The sequence below is a fragment of the Diospyros lotus genome, chromosome 9 (genome assembly GCF_014633365.1).
Source record: "Diospyros lotus cultivar Yz01 chromosome 9, ASM1463336v1, whole genome shotgun sequence".
NCBI lineage: Eukaryota > Viridiplantae > Streptophyta > Magnoliopsida > Ericales > Ebenaceae > Diospyros > Diospyros lotus.
In genome coordinates this window covers 6,169,466-6,185,582 of record NC_068346.1, presented here as the reverse complement: position 1 = coordinate 6,185,582, position 16,117 = coordinate 6,169,466, and the positions used below count along the sequence as shown (strand labels likewise).

The 16,117-nt window shown below is 33.1% G+C and overlaps 1 protein-coding gene across 1 annotated transcript; it reads left to right on the top strand.

Moving 5' to 3' along the window:
• Positions 1-335: 335 nt before the first annotated feature.
• Positions 336-3,099, top strand: LOC127809859 (zinc finger protein SHOOT GRAVITROPISM 5). The gene is made up of 3 exons (XM_052349000.1): positions 336-989; positions 1,117-1,516; positions 2,226-3,099. The coding sequence occupies exons 1-3, from the start codon at positions 860-862 to the stop codon at positions 2,875-2,877; spliced, it is 1,182 nt and encodes a 393-aa protein (XP_052204960.1). The 5' UTR covers positions 336-859; the 3' UTR covers positions 2,878-3,099.
• The last annotated feature ends 13,018 nt before the right edge of the window (positions 3,100-16,117 follow it).

The window sequence follows — 16,117 nt, the reverse complement described above, 5'->3', positions numbered from 1 at the left end:
TGGAATGATTACATTGACCTCGAAAGTGACTTGTCGTGCTTCCCTTGCATATATCTTTAGAAAAGCTGCCTCAAAAACATTGATCATGTTTTATTACTTTGGTTGTCATTTAAAATTAAGGCTACTTTAGTCAAAAATGAGCCTCCCGTTTAACCCCCCTTACCCTTGCTCCTTTCCCTGCCTTTTGCTTTTAGCTCACGTGAGGGGGGAGGCCGTGGTCACGTGTCCCCTGCAATTCCCATTCATGCAAAATTACAGTGGCTATGTGGTGGTGGTGGTGTGATGAACAATGATGACTGTTTGTTTTTATTATGAACTTGGAATTGGATATTTATATATATATATATACATATGTGTGTGTGTGTGTATATGCATATGTGTATGGCTTTTTGATCAGTTTCCCCACTTTGCTAATATAATTGTTTTTGTGGGGTTCATAGTTTTTGAAGAAATCTGATTGGGTCTGTCTCAGGCCAAATCCCCACCTTATACTCTCTCTCTCTCTCTCTATACTGTTTGAAGAGAGCTAGCTTTATATAGAAGACTTGCCTCAACCTTACCTGCTCAAGGTGGGGGTCAATGAAAGAGGGCAAGAAAGTTCATAGAAAAAGCTAAAAGGGCTTAAAGCTTAAAGAAAGCTGATTTCTTCACAAAGCCAAGTGCTGCTGCTTTCTCCATATCTCATCTCTCTCTCTCTCTCTCTCTCTCTCTCTCTCTCTGTTCTCTCTATCTCTTACTGGTTCCATTGATGAGTAAAGCTGGAAGAAACAGCATCCACTACTTCTACAGGTGTACAGGTAGGGCTTGACACTGCTTCATCTACAAGATATATTCCACACAAAACCACAACAATTCGCCCATGTTAGACGACAGCCACAACCACAACACTGCTGCTGCTTCCGCTGGTCCATCTTCCTCTTCTGATGCCTTCACCTCCTCCGAAAATGGTGTCTCCGCCAAGCGCAAACGGAGACCCGCCGGCACCCCAGGTAGCATCGCATCTGCCCGTGCCCACTCCCTAAATATGGGTTTGTGGTGCATTGCAATTCCTGGCTCTTCTTGTTATTATTATTGTTAATTTTTTCATAATACTAAAAGTGTGTTGGTTGGTTGCAGATCCAGATGCGGAGGTGGTCTCGCTGTCGCCGAAGACGCTGCTGGAGTCGGATCGGTACGTGTGCGAGATCTGCAACCAGGGGTTCCAGAGGGACCAGAACCTGCAGATGCACCGGCGGCGGCACAAGGTGCCGTGGAAGCTGCTGAAGAGGGAGTCGCCGGAGGTGAAGAAGAGGGTGTTCGTGTGCCCGGAGCCGAGCTGCCTGCACCACGACCCCTGCCATGCCCTCGGCGATCTCGTCGGCATCAAGAAGCACTTTCGGCGCAAGCACAGCAACAACAAGCAGTGGGTCTGCGACAAGTGCTCCAAAGGCTACGCCGTCCAGTCCGATTACAAGGCCCATCTCAAGACTTGCGGCACCAGAGGCCATTCCTGCGACTGTGGCCGTGTCTTTTCCAGGTTTAGTTTAGTTTTGTTTAATTCATTCCCCTTTTCCATTTCTTTCCTTCAATTTCTCAAGTTGATGAGATGGACGAATGAATTCATTCCTTCGATCATCTCGCTTTTCATCTTTTCTGCACCTTTAAGCAATAGGCCAAAGGGGTTCTATTCACTTTTCTCAACAAACCCTAAATTTCCCAGATAATTTTTTGAAGAAAGGGACCTAAATCATCTATTACTCAACCCTTTTGTTGGCTTTTTAATATGATTTTGAAACCCAAAAACATGCTCCATCGTACATGACTCCAGTTTGTGATTCTCTGTGATTTTAGGGCAGCCAATAAAAGTGTTAGGCCAGTGAATCACAATTCCCAATATGTGTTTCCATTTGGCTCAAGTATAAATTGTCAATTACCTAAACTACTCAAAGTAGGTAGGTTCCATATAAGTACACCCCAAAATATACTTTATTTTCCAAAGTTAAATTAATACGACAATTAATTACTCAAGTCATAATCCAAATCCAGCCCCTTGATCTATTTTTTTATTGTTTGTTTGTTGGTAACCCTACATGAAGAAGCTTTGATTGCTTCCTCGACTTAGTTATCTAATGCCTCAGACTTTATTGTTATGGACACCAAGATTAATCCATTCCCCGTGATTAAATATATAAAATAATTCGCTTTTAGTGGTTTTGAACCATTCTACTTGGTTTTTGTCCTGTCAGAGTTGAAAGCTTCATCGAACACCAAGACACCTGCACCGTCCGGCGGGTCCGGCCGGAACTCCAGGCCTTGCAGCCGGCGTGCTCCTCCCGGACGGCCTCGAGCACGAGCCCGTCGAGCGACGCGAATTTTGGCATTGTCCCATTGCAAAGGCTGGCGCTTCCGACGCCGCCTCATGAACACAATTTGGAGCTTCAGCTTCTGCCATCCTCAAACGCTTATGCAACTCAAAGCTGCGATGAAAATCACGAAACCAATTTGAAACTCTCAATTGGGTCGAATAATTTGGATGCTGTGGAAGCCATGGAAGCTTCGAGATTGAAGGAAGGGGCCAGCGAACAGCTCAAGCTGGCCATGGCGGAAAAGGCTTATGCCGAAGAGGCGAGACAGCACGCCAAAAAGCAGCTTGAAATGGCGGAGATGGAGTTTGCGAATGCCAAGAGAATTCGGCAACAAGCTCAGTCTGAGCTCGAGAAGGCTCATCTTCTGAAAGATCAGGCGACCAAGAGGATTAGTTCGACCATTCTGCAAATAACTTGCCATTCTTGCAAACAACAGTTCGAGGCATCGACTTCTGGTGTGCCGCCGGCCGACGAGACTTCTCTCGCCGCCAGTTACATGTCCTCCGCCATTACAGAAGGAGAAGGAGAGTAAACCATACCAATATATAAGTTTTCTCTCTCAAAGTCGCTATTTTTATTGTTAAAGGGGTTCTTGATCATTGCTGCTTCTTCTCTATTTCTCATGCTGGATCGTGTGGGTGTCAATGTGTCTAGTGAGTGTCGTTCATCCTTTTCTTTTAGTTTGTGCTGAATATTTCTTCATTTGTTAAAAGGAAAAAAAATATTATATATCATGAATGTTTTAGTTTTTTTAGTCCGTTTCCGTTTCCATTTCCATGTTGTACAAATTGATTTTACAGTATCAACTTTATCAAGAAAGATGACCTTTTTCTCTCACAATCATCTTATATTATAAAACTTTCTTACAAAATTAAGGTATCGACTGATTAGAATTTAATTTTTATCATTTTTCATTAAAAAGTTTTACTTTTTTTCTTTTGCATGTATTTATTTTATTATAATGATTTTTAAAAATCACTGTGGCATTCTAAATGTTGTGTTATCTATCTTAATTTGATTAATATAAATGATGATGAATATTTGGTTCTCAAGTAATCATTAACATCTCTGAGAAAGTCTTCTTACATCACAGTGCTTTATTTCCTTTCATGCCAAACATAGAGATAGAGAGAGAGAGAGAGAGAGAGTTTTCTGCCATTTGGGGGTAAGTTACAAATTTGATCGCAGTGATGACAACTTATATATTTGGCAGGGACTTTAAGGCCATAACCATACTATAGCTGATGTTTGAACAAGTTTCTTTAATCATTATTTTTCATCATTCATTTGCTGGTCTGTAAAGGAGAAAAAACAGCGGAAAGAATGTTTTTTTTTTTTTTTTTTTGCTTGCTTGCTTTGCTTTGTAACATCATAGAAGAATGGGTTTTCAATAAAGAAAAGCATAAACTAATATCAGTTCATGATGATACAAATGGATGAACATGATGATGATGAAGTTGAAGTTCTGGTGGGGCCAATATATATATATATATATATGCAGATGAAGATGAATATAAATATGAATATGAATCTGAGAGTGGTCTGGCTAGAGAATGCCATTGGCAATGGCATTGTTGGGTTGGGGGTATCATTGAAGCTGTAAAGTGTACTTAGATCGTAACCAGCTGCAGGCTGACACTCTAATCAGTGATACTAGGATGGGTCATACCTGTTTCACTAGTGGCCTTCTGGTATTTATTCTTCTGAAACCATTGTTTTGTTTTTCTTTTTTTGTTTTTTTTTTCCCCTTAACAATTTGGTTGTGATTATTTCATGTGTAATTTCTGTACGTGGGATGAAAGCATGTGCCCACAAGTGCTGGTAGTCCAACCCATTTGATTAGTGTTTTCGTACAAAAAGTTGACTTGGTCGGATACATATATATAATAATTAAGTTATTGATCACTATCTACCAAATAAAAATATAATTAAGTTTGTTGATTTATAATCGCGGCCATGCATATTCTTTCTTGCCATTTCTCTCTCCCAATATGATGTCTTTTAATACTGAGAAAAAAATCTTTATTTTATTCAAAATTTTAATATTATTCAAGAGAATACATATATTATTATTTATATGATTGCTTCAAACATGCAATTTGAATACTTGAATTTAAATGCCTATACTTATGAGTAAAACTCTCTATTAAGGGATGTTTTTCGTATTATCGTATGCTAATTTTTATCTCATTAAACTCGTGACTTATATAGTGAAGACACTATTTAAGTCATGTGAGACGATAAATATGACACTCTCAAAAATTAATCTCTCAACTTGAATTGCACACCGTTAATCACATGGTTATCACTTTATGATTGTTAATGTCATCTTTAATATTTGTTTATAAATTTTTTACAAACTAGAATTCTCTATAAATAAAATCATTCTATTTTTTTTAATTTCTAATAATATTATAAGAGTCTTATAAAATATTGTATCCAAACTCTTATCTTTTTTTAATAATACTAGTACTAAATATACACAAATCTATATGTGATTCATGTTTAAATTTGATCTCAAACTCATGTAAGGAAATTATTTATGCCAATAGTCAGTATAAAACTTTGACAACTTGTGGAATTAATTAAACAGTACAAATTTAATATAAAAACTAATATATAGCTTCTATTTGTAACTGATCTCAAACTCAAATAAGGAGAATTGTGTGTCTTAAGTAACTAAAATTAGTATTTTAGATAAGAACTAAGAAGTGGCAGGGAAGTTGGAAAAATGACAGATTTTTGTTTGTGAAAACAGGAAATAAGAAACAATGACATGAATGACAGTTCATTGACTGTACATGTACTTTTTAACACACACAACACCCATAATGTGATTGATGGAACAATAACACCAAAGATATAGTGCTATTCTTCACTCTTCAATTCCAAGTCCATGAGATCGATAATCTGTTTAAACTGGACAATACAGCAAATATGACCATTCCTTATTTAGCAGTGCCTGCAGGTATTTTTTTTTCATTTTTTTTATTTTTTTGTTTGTTTTCATATTTCAGACTCTACTACTGTTAGTTAAGCGTTCACAAATTAAATTTTCATAGAATGTAAATAATTAATATCTGAATCTTATAAGTAAAAAAATGCCCATTGCGCCTAATTTCATTGTTTCATGCATAAATACTAAAATTACATGGCAGTTTTGGTCATTCATATAGTAACAAACAGATAATGATAACTGGAAACTGGAAAGTATGTTTCACATCTGTCTTTGGGCAAACAAATGATTAAAAACATGTTAAAGACTGAGTTCTGAAGTTTTTACTCAGAATAACAAAGTATATACCCAACATTAATTTTATAAGAACAAACCTAATGAAAAATAAAAGATTTATATGAACAAGACATACTTGGAGTTGGAGCTACTTTCTAAATTACAACTTAGCTATAAGTGAAAATATTAATAAATTAGAGATCTCGAAATATATATACATGTACATGTACTATATAGGGTAGAAAAGAGTCTGGAATTCAACCCACACAAATGGGATTCTCCTTATCTGATTCAAATAGGTCATCATCTGATCTTCTCTGTGGTGGAAAGTTTTAGGAACAAGGTACCACTCAAGGTGGTCTTGACTGCTGACCTAATTCTCTCTCTTTCTCTCTCGAGGGCTAAGCAAAATTTATAAATATTGCATTATTGAGAGAGAGAGAGAAAGAAAGTCATTTTCAGCAATAAATGCAATATAGAACGCCATGTTTTTCAGTGCCACAGTTGGAATGGTTAAAAGACAAGCACTCGTCCCTCTCAAAGCACAAACACATATGCTCTCGCTTTCACTTTTTCCAGACCTCATCACTGGTCACCTCCATTACTACTTATTAGCTCGCCAGTCACCCAGCCATTCAGCCCGCAAAATAAATGCAATTGTGATACTATCTTATTATGTATTTTACATGTTTACATTTTAATATATAATAATAGATAAAAATACTTTTTAAATTTTTAATTTTAAATTTATTAAAACTGTTCGTTACAATATATTCAAAATCTATTACACATAGTAATTCACTCGTCCGCAACATTACAATTACATTGGATAAACCAGCAGCTTTCCACAGTTGCTTTTCCCATGTTCTCACCCTTTCCCATCTAAAAAAACACAAAACCTTCTCTCTCCCTTCCCCCCTTCTCTCTGTCTCCCCCCAGTTTCAGTGGATTTTTCTTTCACCATTCAGATCAAAGCAAAAAGAGAACAACCAAATTAAAGCAATAATGCCAATGCACATCTCTCTCTCTCTCTCTCTCTCTCTCTCTCTCTCTAGATCTGTAGATAGATATACATATATACTGGGTTTCGGGTTGGGTTTTCCGTTCCATTTGGACTGCTTTTTGAAAGGGACCACGTGCGAGCCCTTTTGACACCTTTTAATGCAGTGATTCCTTTTCTGGTCAGTGGATTATATGAATATATGTGTGTGTGCATAGCTGTGGCTGGGCAGTGGCAGTGAGTAGGGTTTTATTGAATTGGATTTCGTGTGGATATTGTCTTTCTTATTTATTCCCTTCAAAGATTTTTGGCAGCCAGCAGGTGGGCAGTTTGCCAAGTAAAGTTCTGTTCTTTTGCCTACCCAAACATCATCTACAGCATTACAAAAAAATTCTGAGAATTTTTTTTTTATCATGATCTTAACTATTAATTAATATTAATTGGAGAATGACAATAAGTGATACAATAAGTGACAATTTCATAAATATATATAGATCCATATATACAACAAACAAATATTAAAAACTAATTGTATCGTTCATTCTAAACCACATCTTATCTGTATAATGTACCTTATTTCATTACGTGCATGTCTAATGGTCAGCCTAATTGAATCAAGATCTATGTCACCATACACCTTCTTTTTTTTATGTTTTCTTTTTATAAAGCAAAAAATATATAAAGGGAAACGAAAGTCACCTTCTTAGAACTTTAATCGCTCGATTGACACACATTTGATCATCTTTTATACCTACTAGAAATCATCTTTTATAACATAATCAATACCCCGACATGCATGAGACGATTCAAATCCTCTTTACCACTAAAAAACTCTCTCGGGGTGATAAAGTTTTTCTTTTTTTTTTAAAAAAACAAGTTTAAATTTCACCTACTCCGGATTGAGTTATGGCTATTTGGGCCCATTTGCTTGTGGAATATTAGGCAAGTAAACTGTTGGGGGTTTGGAATATGGCAGCTGGACCCCTACTATTACAAAGTTCCCTTTTAACACCTACATTTGTTGACCGTTGTGTCCTATTGAAATGAACATTATACCATTTTTGCATCGAAAAATGAGAAAACCAAATTGACAGTTATTTACGTGTTATGATCTCAAGTGTATATTAATTTGCTAAAAAAAATCCAATAATTTAATTTATTTATAATTTTTCATTCTGAGCATTCAACAAATATTATTTCCCTAATTAATTTATATAAAAAATTAATGTGTAATAGTTATATTTCTAAAATTTATTTTTTACCCTTCAATGCTGCGCCTTAATTATAGTTTATTACTAAAATTTAAAACATGAAATAATGCCAAAAACAGATTGACAAATAAATTAATTTTGAAAATAAAATTAAAAATATAAAACATCACTTATGTGGAGTATCATAGGCTTAAATTTGATAATGGGAGGGAACAAATTCAGAGACTATATAAAGACTTTTATTTCTTTAAAAAAATATTTTGTGGAAATTGAATAAAATAAATTTATTTAAAATACTGTATTCATTCTATGAATAACCATTATGGTCTTCAATAAAATTTATCCTTAACAAAATATAGTACCCATTTTACCCTTATGAAATAATAAAATTACCACTTATGTCAAAAGAATTATGATTTCCTCGAGTGTACTATATTATTAGAGATGTCACGGATGCCAAACCTAATAGTTTGGGGTTTGGGGTCTAACCTGGCCAGTCTAAAGGCTTGTAAGCCTGGTTTGAGCTCGAGTGCTTTGCTTATTGGGCCTGACCAAATTTTGATTTTATTAAAAAATAAAATTACGAATGATTCTATTTTGAGTTTCTATTTTTAATATTTAATTTAATAAATCTAATATTTTAAAAATTATATAGACAATGTCACAAATTCATGATGAAAATCAATAAATCTTAAATAATTTCTATCTCATACACAATTTTACACTTTTTACAAGAAAGTTTATTTTTCATACATAAAAAGTCAAAATCATCTTAAATAATTTTAAATATATACCATTGGAGTTTGAATTCAAAATATGAATTAATTTTTATAACTTTTAAATATTTATAAAATCCAATTATACTTTTAAAAGTAGAACTAAATTATTAAAAGTTTTGGTTTTCAAACTTTTTAACTTTTATATTCTAAATTTTTATGTTACAAATAAAATTTGTACTTGTAAAAATATTTTTACATCTTAAATATTAATTAAATAAATATATTTTTTAAAAATTAAGCTAATTTGATATGCTTTTATTGGGTTCAACCTGTTAAGACTCACTAGTGTTGTCCCAATTTCGACTCAAAAGCCCAAGAAGCTAAGGCTGCATTTTCTTTATTTTTCAATTTTCAGTTTTGAGTTTTGAATTCATTTTTAGTTTTTTGTTTTCGTAGTCTATTTTTGAAAAATTAAAAATGCGTTCTCTTTGCTATTTTAAAAAACTATTTCTCAAAACAGAAAATTAAAAAACACATTCTCTTTAAAATTTAAAAATAATTTTTTAATAATATTTTATTCAATAAATTTGATTATTCAGTAAATTAGAAATATTTAATATTAATATATTATTAAAATATATATATTTTAAAGTTAATGAATTTTGTAATATTTTTTCCTATTACAATAATAAAATATGAATAAATAAATAAATAAATGTATTTTGAGTTTTCAATTTTTTTTTGGATGAAAACACTCAAAATAATTTTTTATTATTTTGAGTTTTTTTTATAATTTTTTTTTATTTTCAAAAATATATTTTTAAAAACAACAAAGAAAATGCGTTTTCATTATTTTAGAAAATTAAAAACTAAAAATGAATTGAAAACAACAAAAAGAACGCAACCTAACTTTCTCTAGGCAGGTTCTTGGGTTGAATCGAGTCTTTGATTTAGTTGACGGGTCAAACTCAAACTCGACCCTTCCTACTAACAAGCGAAACTTGACTCGACTTGTTAAAAATAAGGGCAAAAAAGACATGTCAGACCAGGTTTACGAGTCTAGAACTCTAGATGCTGCTATGATGGGTCTCTTATGCCACTTGAATTCGCCAGTGAGGTTGCGTTCTTCCCGTAGCCGCCCGCTGGCCGGTGACAGGAGGAGAGGCGTCTTGAAGGCTTTTGAGTATGCCCAGATCAGGCTCGTGGGAGGGGGTTCAATTGACGGGGTACGATTGCAGGATGAGGCTTCACAATGTATGGTTGCTCGAACTCCGTTGCTGCAAGTTTGGCCAATTGCGAGTCCTGAATGCGAGCTAGGTTGTTGGGGCCGGGGATGCATGGTTTCATGGTGACACATCATGACTCGGCTTCACGATTTAGGAATAGAGGGCGGAAGTCGAATTGGGGCTGTTAGCTGTAGTACAAGGGGTGAGGTTAGTCAACCCCCTTCCTTTGTTAATCCAGTTGACGGGAATTCAGGTTATTGTGTGGGGTTGTTATAGAGTGAGTGAGGGTGCCTCTAATAATCGAGCTTAGCGAACCTGGTTGTTGGTGGGGTTAATCGAATGCACTCGCTACTTGCTCAATTAAATGGAGAGTTGGCCAGGAAAGTACATAGAAGCTACAGGAAACATTGATGGCTAGAGTTAACAAGGTAAAGCCATTAGCGAACAATGAATCAAAGGCCACGAAAATAAAAATAGAAAATGTTTTCGATATGTGAAAAAATGATATTTTTTTAAAAAACATAAAAATAAAAATTTCAGGTAAAGTCTAAATAAAAAATTATAAGAATTTGTTTTATAAATATAATTTTTAATATAAAAAATTATATAAAATAATTATTCAATCTAGAAGTAAATATAGATTCTTTCCATAATATATTTAAATAAACATAAATATAAATTTCATAATGCATTTTATTTAAACAAATATAAACATAAAAAATTAAAAATAATAATACATTCAAACAAATATAAATATATTTTTTATAATATATTCAAAAAAATATAAACATAAAGTCCAAGATGCATTTAAAACAACCATCAACAATAAACACAAGTTCTATCATCATCCACCATGATTTAGTAATTAAAAATAAATAATAAATTAAAAAAAATCAAATATAATACAATTTATTAAAATTCATACAGTTCATCAGTCCCTGTCTCTATACACTTACTAACATCTTCACCAGAGAATACAGACTCCAACTTTAGTTCATATAAGGAGAGATTATCAAACTTGAGAATAATCATATATTTCATACTCCCAAATTCATCTCCACTTATATCCCATATCTTTGTCTTTTCGTTATAATATTCGGAGGTGCTCTTGATAAAAGACGAAGATTGTTATGAATGAAGATCAATTTTATTGCACGTTTTGGAATTAATTTATTTTTTCTAAATAAATTAACAAATGAATAAGTACTCCAATTCTTTTCACAACAAGAGGAGGAAGTAGGTTGTCCAAACACCTTAAAAGCTAACTTTTGAAGCAAATGAGCACATGAACTATAGCATGTCCACCACTTCTTAGGTTCCATATCATACCTACTCATGATAGAATTTGGATCTCCAAATGGCCTACTTTTGAGAAAAAAATTAGCAAACTCATTATTAGCAATAGTACGCTTATCTTCATTAAAAAAAGTCTCTTAAAATACTTAATTATTTCTTTGGAGACTTCTCCATCCGTATGTGGAGGCATTCTACATTTTCTCTCTTAAAGCATTTATTACTATAATACTTTCAAAAGAAAAATTTAACAAAATTTTAAAAATAAAAATAAGTAATATATAAAGTATTGAATTATAAAGAAATGGAAATTGAATTTAAAAATTACTTTGGATTTAATAAATAAGCCGAGCAATGTAATGAAGTGCTATGTTTTGTCCAACGAGCAAGAAGAATATGATGAATGACATGATAAAATGATGAAAAATCATAAAATCACACATTTCATAAACCAAATGAAAGCATGACTTGTTTTTATCATAAACTCTAACAATGTCATACTTAGGTGCTGTGAAAGTAAGAATGTAATTAATTTTTTTCCCACCAAACCTCATTCACGACCAATTCACGAACAAATCAAGTATTTCCTTGGTCATTGCATCTTGTTATTATGTCCATTCATCACTCATAATCATTGCTTAAAGTGCAAGTCTAAGAAGCTTAAATCTTTAAGCATAACAACAATATAAGCAAATTGAGTATCGACAACTACAAACAATTTCAAAGAACTAAATCGATTGAACATGGTTAATCTCATTGAATGATTCATTATAAAATTTTTGATGACCAAAGTATCTCCATGCACTTCAATGATCCAATGACACTTATCATATTTCTCTTGATTACTTTCTAAATTTCAAGTTGCACATATATTTTTTAAAGTATGATTGAGTGTATGGACAACACAAAGAGTCCAATATTTCTTGCAATTAGCATTATTATCAATAATGATCTGTATAACTTTTTGATGACCAACTTCATCTATTACCTCTTTCATCAAATTAACAATAAATTGTTTATCCTTTACTTCACCTAAACAATTCACATCTTTAACAAACATAGAACCATTTTCAGAAACAACCATGAAATTAATTACGGGCCTTCTTTGTGGGTCACCCCAACCATCAGTAACAATGCTAACATGTACACCCTTTTCCAACCAAGTGTTTTTAATAGGTTTTTTTAACTTTTTAACATTTATTTTTTCTTGTTGAAGTAATGCGGTCCTCAACTTATTATAACCCAGAGGCACATAATCACCCAATGGATACGTAGAAGCAAATGAATAAGAACTCAAATAGTATGGTTTTTGTTAGTGTTATGTTTCCTAATGCTAGATTTGGATGACATCTAGCTAGCGTGTAACTAGTCATATTTATTGTATTTTTGTATATATTTATAAAAGTCAAGTTTTCATCATTCATGAGCTTTCCAGTTTAACACATGAATAAGTCATTGGATATTCTGTTTGGGGATCCTATTCTCAAGGTATTGAGATTGTATGATATAATTCTCTAGTAACGGGATATCTTAAACTATTCATAGTTCTTAAATTCTTTAGATGGAGACTCCGATTAATCGAGTATGGACTAGCACATGGGTTACTATCTCGTTCAGTATGAGTTACTGTTGGGAGGGTGGTCTGCCACACGTTATATGATATGGAGATGTCACTAGTAGACCTGTGCATGGTTGTTGGGGAACAACCAACCGAATGTGACGCCAATAACAAACCACATGTCATGGTGGATAATGGTCTTATCGTCAAACTGCAATGGTGTGTTGATCCTTGGACTTGAACTAGTATGGTTGTTTTGTATATTGGTGTGCGAGATTTGCTAATGAATTGAATCATTCAATTGGAAGGTGGAGAGGTTTATCTATGTGGTTTCGTATTGCTAGTATATGGAGATAAGTCTTGGGAATATGATCAGTTGCCATTGTCGGTAATTGATGGAGTGAAAGTCCTATGTGATCTACCGTTAGCGTGACATAATAGTCTCTGGTCAGGGCATATTCAATATCTGGAAAGGAGTTTTCTAAGGTGTCATTTAATCAAACACTACAAAAAATCCATAATTTAGTGATGGAAAAATTCCGTCGCTAAATAGAGACGAAAATTCGGATATTCCGTCGCAAATTTTTTTTTTTTTTTAATTTAGCGACAGAATTAGGGTCGGAATATTCTGTCGCTAAATAATTAAAAAAATTTAATTTACTTTTTATTTTTTAGCGACGGGTGACCTGTCGCTAAATTTTGAATTTTTATTTAATTTATTTTTTACTTTTTAGTGATGGGAGTTGCCCCGTCGCTAAATTTTTGAATTTTTTATTTTTGATTTTTTAGCGACGGGGGTTGCCCGTCACTAAATTTTGTTTTTTATTTTTTATAGTTTTTATTTTTTAGCAACGGGTGTGACCCCGTCGCTAAATTTTGTATTTTTTATTTATTTTATTTTTATTTTTTAGCAACGGGCGTTGTCCCGCCGCTAAATTTTTGCTTTTTTTAATTTTTTTTTTACTTTTTCGCGACAGGCGTTGCCCTGTCACTAAATTTTTGCATTTTTTATTTTTTTATTTTTATTTTTTAGCGATGGGGTTGCCCCTTCTCTAAATTTTTGTATTTTTTAATTATTTTTTTTTACTTTTTAGCGACGGGATTGTCTCGTCGCTAAATTTTTGCATTTTTTAATTATTTTATTTTTATTTTTTAGTGACGGAGGTTGCCCCGTGGCTAAATTTTATATTTTTATTTTTTTTATTTTTTATTTTTTATTTTTTAGCAACGAGTGTGCCCTCATGGCTAAATTTTGTATTTTTTATTTATTTATTTTTATTTTTTAGCGACAGGGGTTGCCCCGTCGCTAAATTTTGCATTTTTACTTTTTTTATTTTTTATCCCTATCGCTAAATTTTAATTTATTATTTAATTAAATTAATATTATTTAGCAATGGAATATTCTGTCTCTAAATAATAAAAAAATTAAATAACTAATAAAAAATAAAATAAAATTAAATATATAATTAAAAATTAAATTAATAATTAAAAATTAAATTTTATTCGCAACGGGAGTACCTCGTTGCTGAATAATTATAAAATTTAAATAAAAATTAAAACTTTTTAGTATTAAATGCATATTTTATGTATTTTATTTACAAATCAAAATATGTAAATTGATATAATATTGTAAAATTTATAAGAACAAAAATGTATTAAACTGATTTTTAATCAAATAAAATTTAAATATTTAAGAGATTAATTAATTACAATATTTAAGTGGTACATTAGTTGATTTAAAAATTTATAGTATTTATTTTTTAAAGTATTAATTTATGAATTTAAAAGATTTAAAATAAAATTAAAATGGCTCCAGCTAAATTTAGTATATAATTATTATGTGCAGTTTATATAATGAGATGGCTTGCAGCTCGGACGGTCGTGCGCGTGCACGCCTACGCGAGGGACCTAGGATCGAAACCAATGAGAGGGAAAATGAGGTTGCGCTGGGGGAGATTAATTTCCAGCGTACACGTAGCGGCTTAAGGGGGCGCCACTTGACGTGTAGAGGCACACACACGTGTTTGCCCATAGATTAATTATTATTTTTTTAAAATAAAGGTCAGCGACAGAACTGTTTCCGTCGCTGATTAGCGACATAAATTTTTTCGTCGCTAATTTAAATTTATTTTAATATAGCGATGAAATTTTTCGTAGCTAAAATAATTTTAAATTTTTATTTATTTATTTTACTTTTTTAATTTTTTTAATCAGTGACGAAAATTTCTATCCCTGATTCCGTAGCTAATTTGACTCGTCACAAAGTTCGTCGCTAAAATTTAGCGACCCCACTTTTAGCGACGAATTTTTCCGTCGCTAAATGTCATTTTTCTTGTAGTGACATTGACGAAGTCAGGCACATAGTTATTGAGTTTATGAGTTTATCACTCCATAACTCTCGCTCAATCGGGACGTTAGGTGATGAAAGGATATTATAGTACACGGTAATCGTTAGCAGTAATAGGTTCACTTGAAGTGAGACTTCACTGCCACCTATATTGTCCTGAACTGCAGCTAAGTGCTATTCAGGAACTCTTAGATCGTCATCGGGATATAGAGAGATTCTGGTGATGAGTTAAGGTATTGGTTAGCATTGAAAAGGTTTTCAATGCTATCTGATTATTGGCCAATAGTGAATCTAGTAAGTCACACCCCATATAGTGTTGCATCTGGTAACCATATTTTGTGTTTAAAACTTCTCAGGGATTAGCAAGTCAACCATTGACTTGCTAGCCTGGAAAGTCGACTTTCTTGTAGTGAAAGTCAATTTTTGGGACGATGGAAGTTGACTTCTTCCAAGGCAAAAGTTGACTTTCGGCCACCCAGTTGTTGATCCAAATATGTGCCACATGTTGGTCGATTGGAGGGGGGTCGAGGGTGAGGCGGTGGCTGTGTTGTGGGTAGAATAAATTGGAGAAGTAGAGATTTTATTGCTTGCACAACTTTGTTGTCTTCTTCTATTTCTGCTACTTTTTTAAATTCTATAACCACTAAAAATTAAATACTTGTAACAGTTAACCGGGGAAAATTGAGACACGAGTATGAGGGATATGACAACCCTTGTGTCTAGCTTAGGAATGGGAAATTAGAACGGTACCAGACATCGAACTAAGGTTGGACGGACTAGAACCACCACAACGTGAGGTGGAGCGGTCTCAATACAGAAATAGTTTCTGTACCAACCATACATCAGGCTGCAGGTATGTGTGTATTTATATTCATATGATGAATATGTACCCAAACTACATGTATGGCTTGTATGTATATATTTCGCTGTACACATCTGATGTGTATAAAATTTTAAAATTCTCCATACGGGTACACGGGTTTTCCTTTAGTTTTCTTGCAAGATTAAAAAACAAACCCCCATTATAGAACATTTTAGCAATCTCAACATCTAATTATACTCTAGTTTGCATGTCAAAAGCTGTAGTAATAGATGAATAAACAACTTTTCTCTTTTTTAACTATTCTAAAACTTTTGGTTCATGTAAAGACAAAGAATGTCCCAAAGAAACACTACTAGTTGATAA